The 18,237-nt window shown below is 42.8% G+C and overlaps 1 protein-coding gene across 1 annotated transcript in view; it reads left to right on the top strand.

Annotated features, from left to right (window-relative positions):
* The window catches only part of LOC136449252 (uncharacterized), a 65,230-nt gene that overhangs the window by 3,896 nt on the left and 43,097 nt on the right, over positions 1-18,237 (top strand). The window contains exons 2-17 of the mRNA XM_066449201.1: positions 2,250-2,366; positions 5,510-5,821; positions 6,753-7,595; positions 7,760-8,064; positions 8,860-9,001; positions 9,701-9,868; positions 10,394-10,698; positions 11,178-11,319; positions 12,130-12,303; positions 13,223-13,387; positions 14,174-14,335; positions 15,046-15,216; positions 16,008-16,169; positions 16,424-16,594; positions 17,260-17,421; positions 17,958-18,131. Of these exons, the coding sequence (XP_066305298.1) occupies positions 2,250-2,366; positions 5,510-5,821; positions 6,753-7,595; positions 7,760-8,064; positions 8,860-9,001; positions 9,701-9,868; positions 10,394-10,698; positions 11,178-11,319; positions 12,130-12,303; positions 13,223-13,387; positions 14,174-14,335; positions 15,046-15,216; positions 16,008-16,169; positions 16,424-16,594; positions 17,260-17,421; positions 17,958-18,131 (3,675 nt within the window). The remainder of the gene's footprint in view (positions 1-2,249; positions 2,367-5,509; positions 5,822-6,752; positions 7,596-7,759; positions 8,065-8,859; positions 9,002-9,700; positions 9,869-10,393; positions 10,699-11,177; positions 11,320-12,129; positions 12,304-13,222; positions 13,388-14,173; positions 14,336-15,045; positions 15,217-16,007; positions 16,170-16,423; positions 16,595-17,259; positions 17,422-17,957; positions 18,132-18,237) is intronic.

Genomic DNA, 18,237 nt, shown 5'->3' with positions numbered 1-18,237 from the left:
TGAATTGCTCAGTTAAATTTAATTCGACGTGTAAAATATCATTTACACGTTGATTTTGGTAATCTAATAAATTGCGTATTGTGAAATTTTCGTCAAATTTGTGCTTTAGTAGATATGTTTTCGGCTCGGATAAATTGCAATCATTACGCACATTTAGGTCCGGTTTGTTTTTTTGCTAGCTTGTTTGTTTGTTGGTCTGTTTGTTTGTTGGTTGGTTAGTTGATTCATTGTTGGTTCGTTTTTTGATTGGTGGGTCAATTACAAACACGCATGGTGGTATTTTTGTGGGTTTTTAATCGTAACTACTTGTTGTGAAGTGATGTACACACTATGCTCGATTTTATACGTATTATGCACTGAACGAAACACAGAATATATAATTCTGATGTGTGTACTTCTCACGCTCACTCCGTTTCATCGTCTGACTTAACTAGTCTCTACCAGACTAACCGCGCCGGCTATAGGGAGAACATTTGCCGGGGGACTTTGGCCATGGAGGGTAACATTCGCAGCCGCTAGGGTTGCATTATTGGACCCTATCTCCATAGCCGACTCCCTTCATATTGACTCTATTTGGCCAATTTCTACTATTTTCCCAGCGACCCGCGGAGGCTGATAGAGTCTATGACTTTACGAGCTTAGTAACGCATAGATACTTTGCAGACAACTAAACGTACCTGCTCATGTGCACGGGGTGTTAATAATCTACTTAAGGCGACGCCCACTTAAGCACTCACTTCATAGGTCATCATAGTGCAGACTCGATACTGTACATCTTGAAATATTTGCGTTGCGTTGATGAAGGTTAGACATCCAGGTAGCAAGTTACGCCAAAAATAGTTACTCAAGCAACTGGATAAGATTTTGAAACAGTCAGACGTTTCAGACAGCATCCGCTATCTTTCGTCAATGACTAACGATAGGACTGGAAAACCAGATTTTATACCAAAACTCTGAATAGATATGTTAATGAGGTTAAGACAATTTAGGCTGTCTTGACGTAGTCTGCAAAAGAAGATTAATTCAAGACAAGGTTTATGCTAATATTTCAATTAGCTACTGTTGTTTTAGTACAGTAACTAAATGTTCTTCGTCCGGGGGTGGTGGTGGTGGGCAGTACATTACCCCAAGTGCCTGAAAGTTCAACGCGTAGACCCCCTAGCAGTTCTAAACCTAAAGCCACAACACCGAGTAGAACAGACGAGAGGTGGGTTAAGAACCTGAGTAGTCATACTCTTACAGAACCAAAGAAATCCCTACTTTCCAAAGGACTAAATTTCGCAGTAGCCCCTAACAAGATCCCTAACATTGACATTGTCACAGAAACTGAGTCGGCGATTCGTCGGGCCCGTATATCTTATACTAGACAGGCTGAAGCCTTATGTACCAAAATAGCTACCACTCTGAAAGTCTCTTTGATTGTATTTTTTTCGGTGATCTCTCTTCTGCAAATTTATGACACCAAGACTAGTGTGTCCTTCGTATCATTACTGTACTCTGTATTGTAGTATTCCAATCGTAAACTTGAAACGCTACAAAAATCTACCTTGCACTCCTACCTCGAAATACAGTCCCGCGAAACATAGTGAATGTACGGCAAAATTCAGGGCTGTCGTTCTACAGATGGTGAATTGTTATACAGTAACTATATACAAGTTTTATGTTGATAGCTTGTTAAGGTGTTCTTGTGGCGAGGCTTGTTAACTTAGAGTTGAAAGCTTCTGGGTTCGAATTCCTGGCAGGCCCCGATGTTCTTACCATGGAAAAGGCATCTAACACCTATTTCATGATGCCACTCACATGTACACATCTACATCTATCTTGGTGTTATTGCTATTTCCTCACTAGACGCAGGTGAGGCGTTTGTGCTTCAACAGAAAACAACAAAGCGTTAAACCGTCCATCTAAAACAATTGTGCAAACGTGGACAATTTCCAATTCTTCCAGGTACGATATCCCATAATAGGTATCCTATATCAAAACAAATGATACACTCACAGACTTTTTTTTCTTCTGTTCATAATTTGCTGCTGAACAATGTTATTAATATGGAAAGCAGGTTATCAATGTTATGTTTTGGCAAAGTGTACTGAACGATAGAAAGACCCACCTTTGATGTCGGGTCTCTCCTTGAAGAGGAGCAACTCTTGAAAGGCGTTCATGTGTAAAGCAAATGGGAAGCTAAAAAGTTGTATATTCTATTGTATTCTATTGCTATTACATGCTACTGTTCGTTTTACCGTTCACAGGTGTGCACAATGCCAACCGTGTGCGACGTTATCTGTCTGAAGATGAGCTACTCAGGGAGCTATCTGCGCTGGATGAGGCCCTGAAGGACGGACTGGAAAACGACAAAAGGGATGAAGGTGTATGATCATTTCTTTTCTGTCTGATCATCGTACGGCACGGTTTGCGCAGTTTTAGAATGCTCAAAGAATGAAGTTATTACAGAAAAATGCTAAACAGAGATGGTAAATAGCTCTAGCAAAAATATTTCAGCATTTTTTTTCCATTTTTCAGCCGTAATATTGCTTTGGTTGCCTTTCACTGCCGTTAATGATGTCATCTTTGTCCAACTTGACTTCCATCTGGGTAAAACGTCACAACCTTTACTCGACATAACAAAACTGATTAATAAGAGAGCCTTTTGTTCATAGTTTTAGAATATTTCTTTGACATTTTCTGTCAATTTCCTCCAAGCGCCATATTGTGTAGGATAAACATTGAACGGTTTGTGTTTTGTATATTTGATACATCTGCTATGGCTTACGACATATTCTAGCTTAAAGGCCCACTATGTAGGATTTTGGCCCAAAAATTGAAAATATTATTGTGAACAAATCTTAATGTTAATAGCAGGTACTGACATGTACAACCCCTTTTCAGCATATTTTCTTCATTATTTCGTCTATTTTGGGTGTTTGTGAACTGTACAAAAACAAAACAAAAACTCCCGGACACCACCTCAATAGTAGATAAACAACAACATCCCAGTGCACTGGAGGACCCCCATGGTGGTCCAATCACTTAGGCACATTTTAGACTGCCAGATGTCATGAAGCTCTTCTTCTTTGGAAACACTCATATCTTTTTCCAAGAGGGCATACAACTATTAATTTATTCTAGAGAGTCTACTTTGAAGGGTATCAATAAAGTGTGGTTATTTTCCCTTCAAAACTGCAAGAACTCCGGTAAGGATGATTTTTTACAGAAACTGGTGAACTGTAAACAGGCACCCCACTGGGCGGTCAGCCTAATAAGAAGTACAGAAGCCATGTGTGGCCATGTGTTAGTTTCACACTGTGTGTTGTTTTGGATGGAGGATAACAGTTTTTTAAAGTTGTTTGTATGGTGCAGTAATGTTGTAACCTCCCTTCCTGAATATCGGTAAGCAATTTTATAGAGTTGATAAAGCTTGCTATGCAAAGAAACAGTAGGAAAATCTACTTTCTGTATTGGCCTAAAACTACATAGTGGGTCTTTAATTTTGCCTATCTTTAAGTGATTTTAATTTCTTACTCATCTCCGGCAAAGAAGTTATGTCTTAAGGTCTCTTTCATGTGTCACTCCGCGTGTAGACTCTAAATTTTGAAAGTCCGTACCCCCCAAAAATAAACAGCTGCATGAACGTGTGTTTATATCGGTGGGAAAATACCTTTTAGCCAGCCCAACTGATCTCAAGCGTCAAACCGATGAAAGCTTGTTTGTAACTGAAGAAATTACAGCAGGTAAAGTTCGGCAGCCGCGCGCGAGGTATGACATCACACAGCCCGGCATGTTGGGTGATGAGGCCGTGCGCTTACAGCTGGAAAGTGCCTTTTTGGGGGGGTGTAGCTAAGTGCCGTTTGTAATTGCCATAAAAAGGAATTGTATGCTTACGGGTTGTTGGTAATTTTGTTCACTGGGTCTAGGGTAAATGTACTCAACATAGACTGAATGACCTTGGTGCATTTCCTATAGCTTCATTACGAACGCGCCCATGCAAAACACGTTTTATATCAGGTAAGCCTATGGGGCGAAAAGACTCATGAATGAGACCTTAATTGAAGTTCGCTGTTTGCTGTTTGCTATTTTTTTGTTGGTTGGTTGGTTGGTTGGTTGGTTGGTTGGTTGGTAGGTTAGTTGGTTGGTTGGTTGGTTGGTTGTTGGTTGGTTGGTTGGTTGGTTGGTTGGTCGGATGTTGGTCGATTGAAAAAGTATAATCTATGTAAATCCATGGGTGTCTTTGTTTCTCGGAAGTGTGTATATCTAGATCCAAGTTAAACACTTTTGGCCATTCAGTTTCGTATATCCTAAGCATTCTTTGTGACTTAAAATGTTGGAAATTTAAGTCCCCGTTCTTGACTTCGGGGATATGACGAGGTTACTGACTCTCAATTCTCGGGACTTGTTTGGAACATTGACTTGTACAGGATGGCCTGTAGCGATAACAGTTTGGCAAAGGCAATCTCAGCAGTAACCATGAGGCATTTTGAGCACGTTTGCCTCTGCACGCAGACATGTGTTCTTAAAGGAACCAAAACCTTGCCCTGGGGAAGTTGTAAAGGGAGTGCTCCTACTGTGAGCTGCCCAGCAGGTTGAGGGCTGGATTAATCCCCCATAACCACATACATTCATAAAAGGATTAGATGTCTGCCAGCCTGGGACAATAGCAGGGACTGATTACCATAATAACTGTCAGAGAATTCAAACTTTTTTTCTGTACTGGTTTTTCTATGAACAGTATCAAACAATGCAGAATGGCCCAGATATCTATCAAAAAGTCACATAATCCAAGCAAATTTCAATCAGATTGGATAATAAAGACAATGCTATCTACAACTTTCAGTTTGGGGGAAGTCAACCTTGTTCAAATTTTCAAACTTTCAAATCGACCCTGTCAACGTTGTGTTAGAGTGTCTAAATGGATATAAATTTCCAATGTCTTCCCAACATTAGCCTAGGTAGTTGTGTGTCTAGAAATATGACTTGGGATTTTTTGCGTCTTCTTGTTGTTGTAACCAGCATAGAATAGGGCTCTGTAGAACAGTACATATAACTGCTAGCCAATGTCTCAAAGCTAAATTGCAAGCCAGTGTTGTCATTACTTTATTTCTTGGCTAACTGTCCTTCAAGCTAACTTCTTTATGTGTAGCCATACTTCAAATTCTTATGTGTTATCTGTAGATTTCAAACATGACTTGAAGAGTAACTTGTACATGGTAAACTTTCTCAGCCAGGCCTCCACTGATGAGCACTGTATGGCTGCCAGGCGCATACTGAAGCCTATAGCTTACATTATCCCGTATTTATATAGTTTTACTGGGGTCTTTAATCACTTTGGGCATAGCAGGACCATTGATCAATATACAGGCAACTTGTACAAGTATTGGCGGGACGATTTGACGAAGGTATTTATTTTCGTTTCATGTCCAAAAGTATGATTTGGCGGAAGTCTTCTAGCTCTGGCGAGAAGTAGATTTAGCCCTAAAACCCTCATTGCATTGTGCTCTGTGGCTATTTTCCCCAGAACTTGAAGGGAGAAGCAAAAGCGGCAGCGATGGCAGCGGCGGCAAAAGTGGCAGCGGCGGCAAAAGTGGCAGCGGCGGTAAAAGTGGCCACGGCAAGGATCACGGCAGCCACGGCAGCCACGGCAGCCACGGCAGCCACGGCAAGGACCACAGCGGCCACGGCAGCCACGGCAAGGACCACAGCGGCCACGGCAGCCACGGCAAGGACCACAGCGGCCACGGCAGCCACGGCAAGGACCACAGCGGCCACGGCAGCCACGGCAAGGACCACAGCGGCCACGGCAGCCACGACAGCCATGAGCATGGAGGAGGTATTTAAGCCTTTCCCCATGACAGTAGCAATACGCAGTACAGCACTTAATTGAGAAGCGATGCCAGGTGCATACGATGCCAGGTGCATGTAGAGCTTCTTGCTTGAGACCCCAGATGCTCCACTGTACGAAATGTATACGCATGCGCAGCCTCTCGTCATCTTGACGAGCTCGTGTACTTCTTTGTGGGATGTTTTGTCCACGAGATGTTGACGGAGGCATATAGCATCTTTGCGTAGCTGCCATCATAGTCTGTTCTGTAGACGTCTAGTTAGAGGCCATGCATGGCACGCAAAGGGTAGCACAGAAGCTTTAGTCGCTTGCAAACGTAGTCTCGGTTGCCTGTAAGCTAAATCATGGCAATGGCACCTCACGAAGGAAAGTTGCAATGTTCGTAGAAGCTTGCTTGAAGGAAGGTGTCAAATTGCATATTACATATTATATTACGCAGGTAAGTCTACTTTGGTGGAGGTTTGCGTTCTCGAAATACTACGTCTAGCTCACTAACACTCACTATTACTGTGCCTTAAAAAATCGGGCCATTCTGATGTAAAATGGAAATGTAATGTCCAACACAAAAGAATTGGATTCCAAATGTTCGACTGTCCAACTTCAATCTTTGTCAAGGAACGAGCAATATAACAAAATCTTTTTTTTTTTGCAAGAGGAGTGAAAGAAGCCTTTTGCATCCATCCCTTAACACTTAACCGGGACGGGTGGCGCCATAAACGTTCTGCAACTTATGATTCAACCCTCGCAGAGTCAAATGCCCCATCTGCATAACGTGACGTCACAAAAGCAGTGTATTGTTCATTCCTGTAATAACAAAGACTGGAGTTGGTTAGGCGGAAAGTCCAATTTTTGTGCTACAGTTCAACTTTACTTCATGATTTCTGCTAACACAGATAAACTTGGGGTCATTTCCCACCAGGTCATGGCATGTCCGGAGGAGGAGGAGGAGGAGCACATGGATGGAGCATGTCCGGAGGAGGAGAAGGAGCTGCAGGAGGAGGAGGAGGAGGAGGAGCTGCAGGAAGAGGAGGAGCTGCAGGAGAAGCACATGGATTCAGCATGTCCGGAGGAGGAGAAGGAGCTGCAGGAAGAGGAGGAGGAGGAGGAGCTGCAGGAAGAGGAGGAGCTGTAGGAGAAGCACATGGATTCAGCATGTCCGGAGGAGGAGAAGGAGCTGCAGGAGGAGGAGGAGGAGGAGGAGCTGCAGGAAGAGGAGGAGCTGCAGGAGAAGCACATGGATTCAGCATGTCCGGAGGAGGAGAAGGAGCTGCAGGAGGAGGAGGAGCTGCAGGAAGAGGAGGAGCTGCAGGAGAAGCACATGGATTCAGCATGTCTGGAGGAGGAGAAGGAGCTGCAGGAAGAGGAGGAGCTGCAGGAGGAGCACATGGATGGAGCATGTCCGGAGGAGGAGAAGGAGCTGCAGGAGGAGGAGGAGGAGCTGCAGGAAGAGGAGGAGCTGCAGGAGAAGCACATGGATTCAGCATGTCCGGAGGAGGAGAAGGAGCTGGAGGAAGAGGAGGAGCTGCAGGAGGAGCACATGGATGGAGCATGTCCGGAGGAAGAGGAGGAGCTGCAGGAAGAGGAGGAGCTGCAGGAGAAGCACATGGATGGAGCATGTCCGGAGGAAGAGGAGGAGCAGGAGGAGGAGCACACGGCTGGATGTCCGGAGGAGGAGCTGCAGGAGGAGCAGGAGGAAGAGGAGGAGGCAGCTGGAGCTGGTCTTCATCAGGAGGAAGTATCTTTGAAGGCCTTGCTGAGGGAGGTAAGACATAGAGACATAGAAACGAATTGATAACTGTTTTGCTAGACGAAAGGATCAACAAGTAGGGTTATCTAAGCTATTAGAGGCGTCGATAATTCTAGTTGTAATTTCTTAACATAGATCTATATAAAGAAATTACAACTTGTCGGCCTCTCGTTCCACAGCTTCGGTGTCGCTGAAGCAGTACTTCCAGTTCGGATGGTTCTCGGCGTCTTCCGTTCTCGACGAGCAGCACAGTGCCGGGTACGCCGTGATCGGGAAAACATACGACGACGGTTCGGCCGCCTACTGGGCTCCCGCTACAAACGACGCGAATCAGTATCTCCAGATTGATCTGGGGGGAATCTTTCAAATATTCTCGGTGACCATCCAGGGTGCAGCCGGGCGCTGGGTTCAGACGTACCGCCTGCAGTACAGCACTGATGGCACCACGTGGACGACCTACCAAGACGACGATGGTCAAGACATAGTAAGTATAGCAACAGTATAATCTCTTAGCCTCCACCAGTCCTCCCTTCGGTCGTATGGATCCTAGAATAGATGTCTTTTCCTAGTTAGAATCTTGGCCTCCTTTGGCCTCCTTGCAGAGTTTTCAGTCGAACATTTTGCCATCTTCAGGTGTAAGGACGCTTAGCTGGTAGAAGGACGCTTAGCTGGTGGAAGTACGCTTAGCTGGTGGAAGTACGCTTAGCTGGTGGAAGTACGCTTAGCTGGAGCATGTTTACATTGCTCTATTCATGTTACTTCTCATGATAAAAAAGAGGAATTCGAAATGTGACATGGGCGCTGAAGTCACGTGAAAGCATTATTCTACAAAATACAAAAAATTAGATATTTTATCCCATATCTTACAGCCTTGTTAGGCATAAGTATAATATGATAACATTCTCTAACACATACGAGATCTTATGCTAACGATTCATAGACTAGTCCTTTAGACTATGATACAAATAATGTTATATATCCTAACGGTTTTCTGTGGCAAATGTGCTAGATGTTGGCACATCGGCAACCAAATCCGCAGTGTGTTTTTTGGCGCACAGTTTGACAGATTAGCCGAATAGCCTCGGTGGGCGTCACTCCACCGTCCGGGAAGGTAGTGTAAAGTGCCTTTCCCAAGGGCACAACGTCGGGGCATGGTGAGTATCGAACTCGGGACCTATTGATTCCAAGTTCAACGCTCTAAACGTTACGCCACGCCGACGTCACGTAATACGTGATACAAATAAGAACACTATAAAGTCTATTCATGCTCTTGTTCCAGACCTGCGAAGGCAACGGTGATGACAGTGGAATTCAGGTCGAGACTCTGCGATCGGTCATCTCGGCTCGTTTCTTTCGTATCGTCCCCTTGACGTGGGGGGGAGAGGGTATCGCCGTACGTCTGGACATGAACGCCGTCGGTGGTAGGTACTCATATTGTTACTGAATATGAGATACTTTTGTCAACTTACGTTGGATTTGATAGTGTTGTGTTTATAGACAATAGACTTAGTCAAGAAATGTGCAAAAAATGTCAAAGCAGGACACTTTTATATTATACCTGATGTCATGTAAGAACGAACATATAATAGACAAAGTATGTAGTCATGTTTCCAAATGTTTCAAAAAGAGAGAAGAAAGTACTAGGTGATCAACATTATTTTAGCAATAGTCCACAGTTTGTCTGTTGTTAGTTTTTTCAATGTTAGAATGTAGTATCTTATCAATTCATATTTTGCATTATGCTTCGTATAGACCACATATAGTCATTTGTGGATTTAGCCCATTTGGGCGGGAATATGCAATAAAGACTATTATATTATATTATTTATATTTTTCGGTTATGACATGTGAATTGCAGTTGGCATCGCTTAGATAAGCCGTTCTTTACATTGCTCTATTAATGTTGCTTCTCATGTAAAATAAAAAGAGGAATTCGAAATGTGACATTGGCACGGAAGTTACATGAAACAATTATTTCTTTTATTATTCTACAAAATACGAAAAATATAGATATTTTAACTCATATTTTACAGCCTTGTTAGGCATTTTTGTAAACTTCGTGCTACAATGTTGTTGTGTAATGTTGATTGCAGTCAAACAATGTTGGTCTGTTTTGTTAGGTGGAGGTAGTTTTGGAGGAGCTGCAGGCGGAGGCATGAGTATGTCGGCAGGGGGAGCTGGTGCACATGGAGGCATGAGTATGTCTGCTGCAGGGGGAGCTGCTGCAGGTGCAGCTGCTGCAGGAGGGGTGGCTGCAGGAGGTCTTATTGGAGGCGTTGCTGAGGGAGGTAAGAAACAGTTAAGCTCCCCTCTCACTGGACCCGTGGTACGCTGGCGGCGTCGCTGCGGCCGATCGAATTGACAAAGCACTCAACGAATTCCATCGACAAAAAACTTATCTTTTTAAGCTTTGTGTGTTTTGTTCTCTTTTGGTCATACTTGTACGTTTTGCACGATATTCCCATTATAAAGTCAAGGGTAATCGTAACACAAATTCAGTTTAGGACGCAGCGATGCCGCCAGCTCTACGTGCTATCTATTCCCTGAGGATGTTCTACGTGTAGGTCGTCATTAGGGCACCGTGGAAGGCACAACTCCTCCCATCTCCCTCATTTTCCGACCGTAGACATTAAGGCAATACCAATCAAAGTTGATAGAATTACTAAAAGTTTTAGTTTCCAAACAGATACATCTGAGCTAGCTCTTGCCGAGGAAACGGTGATGATTTGAAGAAAAAAATGTCCTAAAATTTTTGACTCCAGAATTCTGTCAGTGCTGAACGGACATGCATAAGTTAATGTTTCTTTCCGCAGCTTCGGTGTCGCTGCTGCGGTACTTCCAGTTCGGATGGTTCTCGGCGTCTTCCGTCCTCGACGAGCAGCACGGTGCCGGGTACGCCGTGATCGGGAAAACATACGACGACGGTTCGGCCGCCTACTGGGCTCCCGCTACAAACGACGCGAATCAGTACCTGCAGATTGACATGGGACGAGTGTACCAACTGTATTCGGTGACCATCCAGGGTGCAGCCGGGCGCTGGGTTCAGACGTACTACCTGCGGTACAGCGCCGATGGCACCACGTGGTTAACGTACCAGGACGGCGACGGTCAAGACATAGTAAGAGTCACAACAATACAATAAATGTAAAGTTCCAGCAACTGCTGTAAAGAAACATGTGTGGCATACTTCCTAGATTCTATGAGGTCCATTGCTTGAGAAAAGTCACACCCCGGACGCGTTAAAGAATCCACTTCACTTATAGAAAATGATATTGGGTCCATTCCATGTTCGCGGTGGCAAAAATGTAAAGTCCGATGGCCACACCTTGGGAAATAACTGTCGTACTGAGGTCACTAGAGCTATTTAAAGGCTGCCAATATGTCCCACCACCTGTAATCTCAAGTCAAGTCAAAGCCTTTATCTAGCCTCTTGCTACAGATAGAGCGTAGTCAGCCCACCTAAATTTGAAAACAACAACAACATATGAATCAATCATGATAAATATGCATAATCCTGAGATATCTCTACCATATTGATTAACAAACAGTTGAAAAAATTCCGTAAATTCTACTCACATGTTGTTGCTTATTCTCCAGACTTGCGAAGGAAACAGTGACGACAGTGGGACCCAAGTGTTGACCCTGGAGTCTGTCATCATGGCCCGCTTCCTTCAGATCGCTCCCCTGACCTGGGGTGGAGATGGTATCGCCCTCCGGCTAGACATCGATGTCGTCAGTGGTGAGTATTTTCTAGCCTCTACCAGGCCCCGCGGGATGGCTGAAAACATAGTAGAAATCGGCCAAATAGAGTGAATAGTATGTCAGGGGAGTTAGCTACGGAGAGAGGGTCCAATATGCCATTCAGAGCGGCAAACTGTACCCCTATAGCAGACTAAGTCCTCTTTCATGTTTACTGTCTATTTGGCCAATTTCTACTCTTTCCAGCCGCCTCTGGAGCCTGGTAAAGGCTAAGTATTTTCAGCTACAGCTTCACTACATTCTCGTGGCGGTAGATATAAGTACATCAAGCTGTATGCCTTTGACATGCTACTGCTTAACAGTGTGAAAACGTGAACAAACAAATGTACTGGCTTGTTGCAATTTTTTGATAAAGAATAAAAAGAAAATGTTGTAAGAAATGCAGTTGTCAGCAAATGGCAAGTGTGTCTAGCCTGAGTACCAGCCTCCGTAGTGACCGCTGGATAAAAAAAAATCGCTTGCTAACGATTTTTTTCTTGAGCCAGCGGTCACTACGGAGGCTGGTACTCAGGCTAAAGTGTGTCGTCTGTATTGACAGATTCTGTTAGTTGAGTGTTCAACGTGTAAAACTGTGGACATATACATTCTTAGGATTCCCGTGCAAAATCCAGATGGAAAATTATGTTATAGATTCTAGTCACAGCCTGTTTACGAAACCTACAACATCAAAATCGTACGGTGGTCTACGACGAATGTGGCCGCACCATTGATAACGTTGCTTAATTTTTTCACTGTGACAGCAATAACAGAATGTACTTTTCGAGTACTATACTATGTCTTTGTATTTAAGGAGGGGACATCGCTGCATTTGGAGAGGAAGCTGTGGCGGGTGTTGGTGAGGCTGCGGCGGCCGTGGCTGGAGGAGATACCGAGGCGGCGGCAGAACTAACCGAACAGGTCGGCGAGGAACTGGCGGCAATCGAGGACTTCGCTGCGGATGCTGGAATTGAAGGACCCGAACTCGGTAATAATAACATCACTAAATTAATAGTCGTTAGACCACTCTCATTCGCCTTAAGAACTGCGTTATGTCCATCCTCTTTTAAACAAAAGTGCTGTCCTCCAATGAGAAGCGATATTTTCTACTATCAAATGGAAACAAAGTTGTGAGGAGTTAAGAAGTACATTTTATTTGATTTTATAATGACGTATAAGTCGTTTATAGTTTCTAAACATTCGGTAAACAGACAGTCAAATGACAGTTGTGATTTTGAGTTCTTATTGTTTTGAGTTACTCTGAGTTATTTGTATGATTTAATGGCATGGTTTCTGCTTATGTTATATTGTTGTGAATGCATTATTAATTCAGTCAATGTTAATATATGCCTGTTTTGTATCCTGATTTGTTGTGTTTTGTAAGGGTTCCCTTGTAAATCAATTACTCAGTTAACTGAAGGAACCACCCTAAATATTTATAAATGAATGAATAAATAAATAAATACGGTATTTGTAAATTCCTTATATCTTTAAAAGCTACAAGTATATTCTTCAATCAGTGACTTGAAAGGTAACAAGACATGTACCTCCAAATCTTCCATGTCCACTGTACATCTTGATAATTGAGTGACCTATAGCTAGTCTCGCGAGAACACGAAACTTTAACATTCAGTTCTCGCGAGACTAGGTCACTCCGTGATCAAGATGTGCAGTAGACATCGAAAATTTGGAAGTACGTGTTTTGTTACCTTTCAAGTCACTGATTGAAGAATATTCTAGTAACTTGTAATCACACGTGACTGATGAATCTCTTTAACTTATATCATGTATTCCCATGTACTTGTTTGTCTGCAATTAGCCTTCGGGCATGAACTTGCAATAAAGTTATTATTTATTATTATTATTATTATTATTATATCTTTAATAAATGCTATCTTATACAACAGAGGATGCCCAGGAAGCCGCACAAGAGGCGTTTGCTGGGTTTGACGCTGCTGTAGAAAGAGGAGAGAACGTCGAGGAGGCGGCAGAAGTTTTGGAGGAACAAATGAGCGAGTTGAATGCTGAACTGGAGACTGCACAGGAGGCAGCCATAGACGAGGCGGCAGCAGGTAAGATGTTGTCTGTGATATATTTTCTTTTCTTTGATTAATTAAAGTTTATTGCAAGTTTTTGCCCGTGGACTGATAATTGCAGGTACATGTAATAACATGAAAGGACGGATAGACAATTGGTAACAGTATAACATGCGACTTTTTTTAGTCTAAATACTGACACTAAATTCTCACTTATTGGTTTTGACTTCTTTTTCCAAGACAGTGGAAGACGAATGATCCCTTTTTTCCTGTAATGTGCGGGTTTAATTTTGTCATGTTAAGAGGAGAGTAGTTTTTTTTGTCTGTAAGCGTGGAGAAGTTAGGATGGAATTTAGTGGCCTCTTTAAACAGTTCATTTCTGTCTTGATCGTAGAATTTGATTTAGAATTTGATTTGAATCAATTTGAAATAGAATGTGTTTCGTCTTCAACCGTGTTTGACATGCAGTATCAGAATGACATGCAGTTTTGACATGAAGTATGTAGTAGATTTGCAACAGTGCAATACACGTGAGGCACAGGCAGCTATTGCTGGTGTCGTGACCCACACATAATATACCCGTTTTTACACTTGGGTGGAGCGAGGGAAGTTTTGCTAAGTGTCTTTTTCCCAAGAGCACAAGATCGTCGGCGTCAGGGGATTCGAACGGATTAATGTTTGTGTTATCGTGATGTTGTTAAAGTATTATCTCATTTCCGTCTTTGTGGACTTGTCTATGAGAACCAAGTGAACATAATGCCCATGTGAATATTTTGTCCAGAATCATACTTTTGATACCGTCCTTTTTTGTTATGTCAACAGAGGTAGCTGAAGACCAGGCTTCACAGAACCTTGAAGCTATGGCTGCAGGGCTTGCCCGCGGGAACCCACGGCAAGTCGGGGCAGCATTAGAAGCCGTGGGAGAGAATGTCGATAGTCTGATTGAAAATGCAGAGGATGCGGGCCTTGATTCACCTGTAATAGGTATCTATCTATCTATCTATCTATCTATATATATATATAGTAAGTAAGTAGATCTATCTATCTATCTATGTATCATATATATATATATATATATATATATATATAAATATATAGTAAGTAAGTAGATAAATGGATTTAATGCTTGACTTGACTTTATTTCGGATCCACAATTAGCTTACAATGAATGCAGCTATTCATCCTGTGGTCCTTAAACAAATACATAGTAAAGTAAGTAAAAGTTTATTGCACAACAAATGTAACAGGTACAATGTATGACAAGTTCATAGGCTGTACAAAATGTCAATACATATATGTCTTTGCTTATTAACAACGCTATTGAGTTCTACAAAAGTCTAAACACTACGGTATACAATAAGAGTAATACAGAATACATATGTGAAACTATGTTACATGATACTCAGGAAACATCAATTGTTTGCATCAGAGATAAATCGATTTCTTTTTAGTAAAGAGGTATATATGTATTGGCCTATGTACAAGGAAATTGCGTCAGGACATGACATAAGTAAATTGAACACATCAATACTAAACCTGTTCAATCACACAGTATGCAATGGTCACTTTTGAACTTTGTGTCACGCTCTAATAATGTCTGAGGTAAGGCTGTCCCTTCATGCGAGTAGATACTATTATGTAATTGATTATAATAAGATACGTCACAACCTGTCCTAAATTGAATATTTCAACAGACGAAGCAAGACAAGCCGTTGACGAGGCCGTGGCTGATGTAGAGGCTGCTTTAGCGTCCGGCGACCCGGAAGCCGTTGAAGAAGCAGAAGAGCAGCTGGAGGAAGAGTTTGAAGATCTCCGAGAAGGTCTTGATGAGGCGCAGGAGGACCAAGAGCAGGCAGAAGAGACAGGTTGGCCAATTCATTTGTACTCGTATTTAGCCTGGAAACCATACCCTCGGTGGCTCACCGATATCTCTACGGTGCTAGGAGTGACCCCGCAAGCCAAGACAGCTTAGCCCGCTTGGGGTGTTGGTTTACGGCCTTGGATTAGCTCGCCACCCAGGACGGCGGCGAAAGTAGGGTAGCAGCAGCTAGAAGTAGGGTGGCAGCGGAAGTACAAGGGCTATCAGAAACGATTCAATAAAGCAGGCTGGGTCCTGGTAAAACACCCCTTAGCTGACCCCTACAGACTGGGACCAGGCTAACTCATATTGGGCTTGTACCCATTTTGTCACAATGTAATCTAGCATCACACGTGCTCGAATATACATTGATTATAACCAGTGGATCAATGAAATTGAAATACTTTGTATTTCGTAATAATCATTAATGACTTTAAGTTTTACCAATACTGTAAAAAAAACTCTATACAATAATTGCCTACCCGATGCAATTAAGTATAATATCTTGTAATCTTTTATACTGCACACGATGATTGTATAAATACTTCATGTATTCTCACCACAATTCAGTCTTTTGACTGCAAGTGTGATATGTTCTGAGCAATGTCAATGTCAAATAAGCCATTAATTATTACATGTTGCCCCCGAAGTTTTTTTATGTAAAGGCACAGCTCGAAGTGTGACGCAGTTGGCCATACTTACATTGCCACTTCTGTATGTAGAGTATATAGAGAGTTGGTAGCGACTGTTTGAAGCAACTTAACGTGTGAAGAATTCAGTTGATTTATAATCTTCCAGAGGCCGCCCAGGGAGAGATTTCGGAGACACTAACTGAAATTGAAGAGTTGGTCGCAGAAGGAGACACATCGGCTGAAGAAGCGAAAATTACCGAGTTGGTGGAACAAACTGGGGAATTAGAAGATGCCCTGAGAGATTCTGATGTCGAATCGCCAGCTGTCGGTAAGTACTATTTGCTAGTTGTGGGTCAAACCTCCGATTAGCAAAGTTATCATTGTCAATTACTCTTCTGTAAATAAAATGATTACGACACGGCACGAAAACAGCTGATATTTAAGCATGCTTAATCGTGAGTAAATTGTTCGGAAGGTTTGCTTGAATGTTCGTTCTCGTGCTGTGGATATTCACTGTTTATCGTGCAATGGTTATGCACTGTTTATGCATACATTACCATGACCGTGTTTTTGTACCTACAGATGCCGCACTGGAGGCGGCAGAGGCAGCCCAGGATGAAGTTCGGAGCGCTCTGATTAGCGAAGATACAGAGGAAATAGCAGACGCCATCACAAATCTAGGTTCAGCAATGCAAGACCTTGAAGTAGCAGCAGATGACGCTCAGGAGGATGCAGAGGCTGAACAGGCAGCAGGTTAGTTTAGTCTAAATTTGACTCCCACCAACTTCATTGCCCACCGGCCAACGTGAACTCAAGCCCCCATCTTCCTGGACCCGCGGCACGCCGGCGGCGTCGCTGCGTCCTAGACTGAACTTGTGTTACCCATGACTTTATAATGGGAATATCATTCAAAACGTACCTGTATGACCACAAAGACAACAAACACGTTCAAAAAGATTCTTTTTTTTTTGGTCGATGACATTCTTAAAGTGCTTTGTCAATTCGATCGGCCGCCAGCGTGCCGCGGGTCCAGTGAGAGGGGGGGCCTAAGAGCACCACGTCCCACGAATGTGAAACAGGCTAACCACCTTCGCCAACCATCTTGGGCATCTTGGTGCGGCCGGCATCTTTTTTTTAGATTGGGGAGGGGGGTGGTGGTTATTTGCAATGTTCAACATGGGACATGGGTCTCAATTCCGCACGCCTATCTGGCCCGTAATAATAAAAGAAAAAAAAACAGCTTGAAATGGGGTTGATGTCTAATTTTTGTTGTCGTGTATTCGAAATATTCTACTGGTTTTATTTACTGTGATAGCTCCTTCGACTTGCAATTGATTTTGAGATTATGTCGATATAAATGCATTTCATCAGATGATTGTCATAATTATAACTTGGATTTGTGCATTTTCATCTTGCAGAGGTCGCGGAAGAGGCCGTACAGGACAGCCTGACTGAGATAAGTGAGAACTTAGATGAAGTAAACGCCGAAGCGGCAGGATCAGTTGTTGAAGACATACTGGAACATGTCCAGGCAAAAGAAGACGTAGCAGAGGAGTCGGACATAGACACACCAGAACTTGGTCAGTAGATACTTATGACGGAAATGTTTAACACTTAAAGCGATAAATTATTTATGTCATTATAATGCATCCACACCCACTATAATACCTTCACCATCTTTTCTTACATTTAAATTCCAAGCGAAAATATATGAGAAGTCTTATTGCAAGTTCATGCCCGTGGGTTAATTGCAAATACGTGGTAGAAACATAGGGAAAATCATACATGTGTCAGTGAACTGTGACTGATTTTGTTGTAACAATAGGCTGCTAATACTAGATACGACTGTTGGCTATATCTAAACAAGCTGGGTTTGACTTTTTTTGGCAATGGAATACGAAAAGTCCCACTTTTTCTAAAATTTGTGGGTTCTGTTCTGTTCAATATGTACATATGTACAGTATTGTATTTATGCTTTATGCAGATCCATCGCAAGCAGACCTAGCCTTAGCAAGACACCTTGAAAAAATCATTTTAATTCAAAGGGAGTCTTGAAAAATGCATTATTTTGCACGTTTCTCTGTGACACTTTTGCTTTGTTGAAATCACCCCACAGAAGCGGCAGAAGAAGCTGTTGAAACCGCCGCCGAAGCTTTCGAGGAGGTTGTGGCGGGTGGTGGAAGCTCGTCTGCGAGGGAAGACGCGCTGGAAACCCTGGAGGAGACTGTAGATGACTTCAATGAGCAGTATGAAGAGGAAAACAAGCAGGCTGAGGAAGAGGAAGAGCAAGGTTCGTTATACTTTATGTTTTTATTATTATTCTCTGTTTATTTACCAATGATCTATTTAAGGTATGGTCCAGGTCGGTGGCAGCACTTTTTGGGTGACTTAAAAAT

Source organism: Branchiostoma lanceolatum, chromosome 1 (genome assembly GCF_035083965.1).
Source record: "Branchiostoma lanceolatum isolate klBraLanc5 chromosome 1, klBraLanc5.hap2, whole genome shotgun sequence".
In the NCBI taxonomy this organism is placed as follows: domain Eukaryota; kingdom Metazoa; phylum Chordata; class Leptocardii; order Amphioxiformes; family Branchiostomatidae; genus Branchiostoma; species Branchiostoma lanceolatum.
Note: the sequence above shows the minus strand (reverse complement) of the source record. Positions and strands in the feature narration are given on the sequence as shown.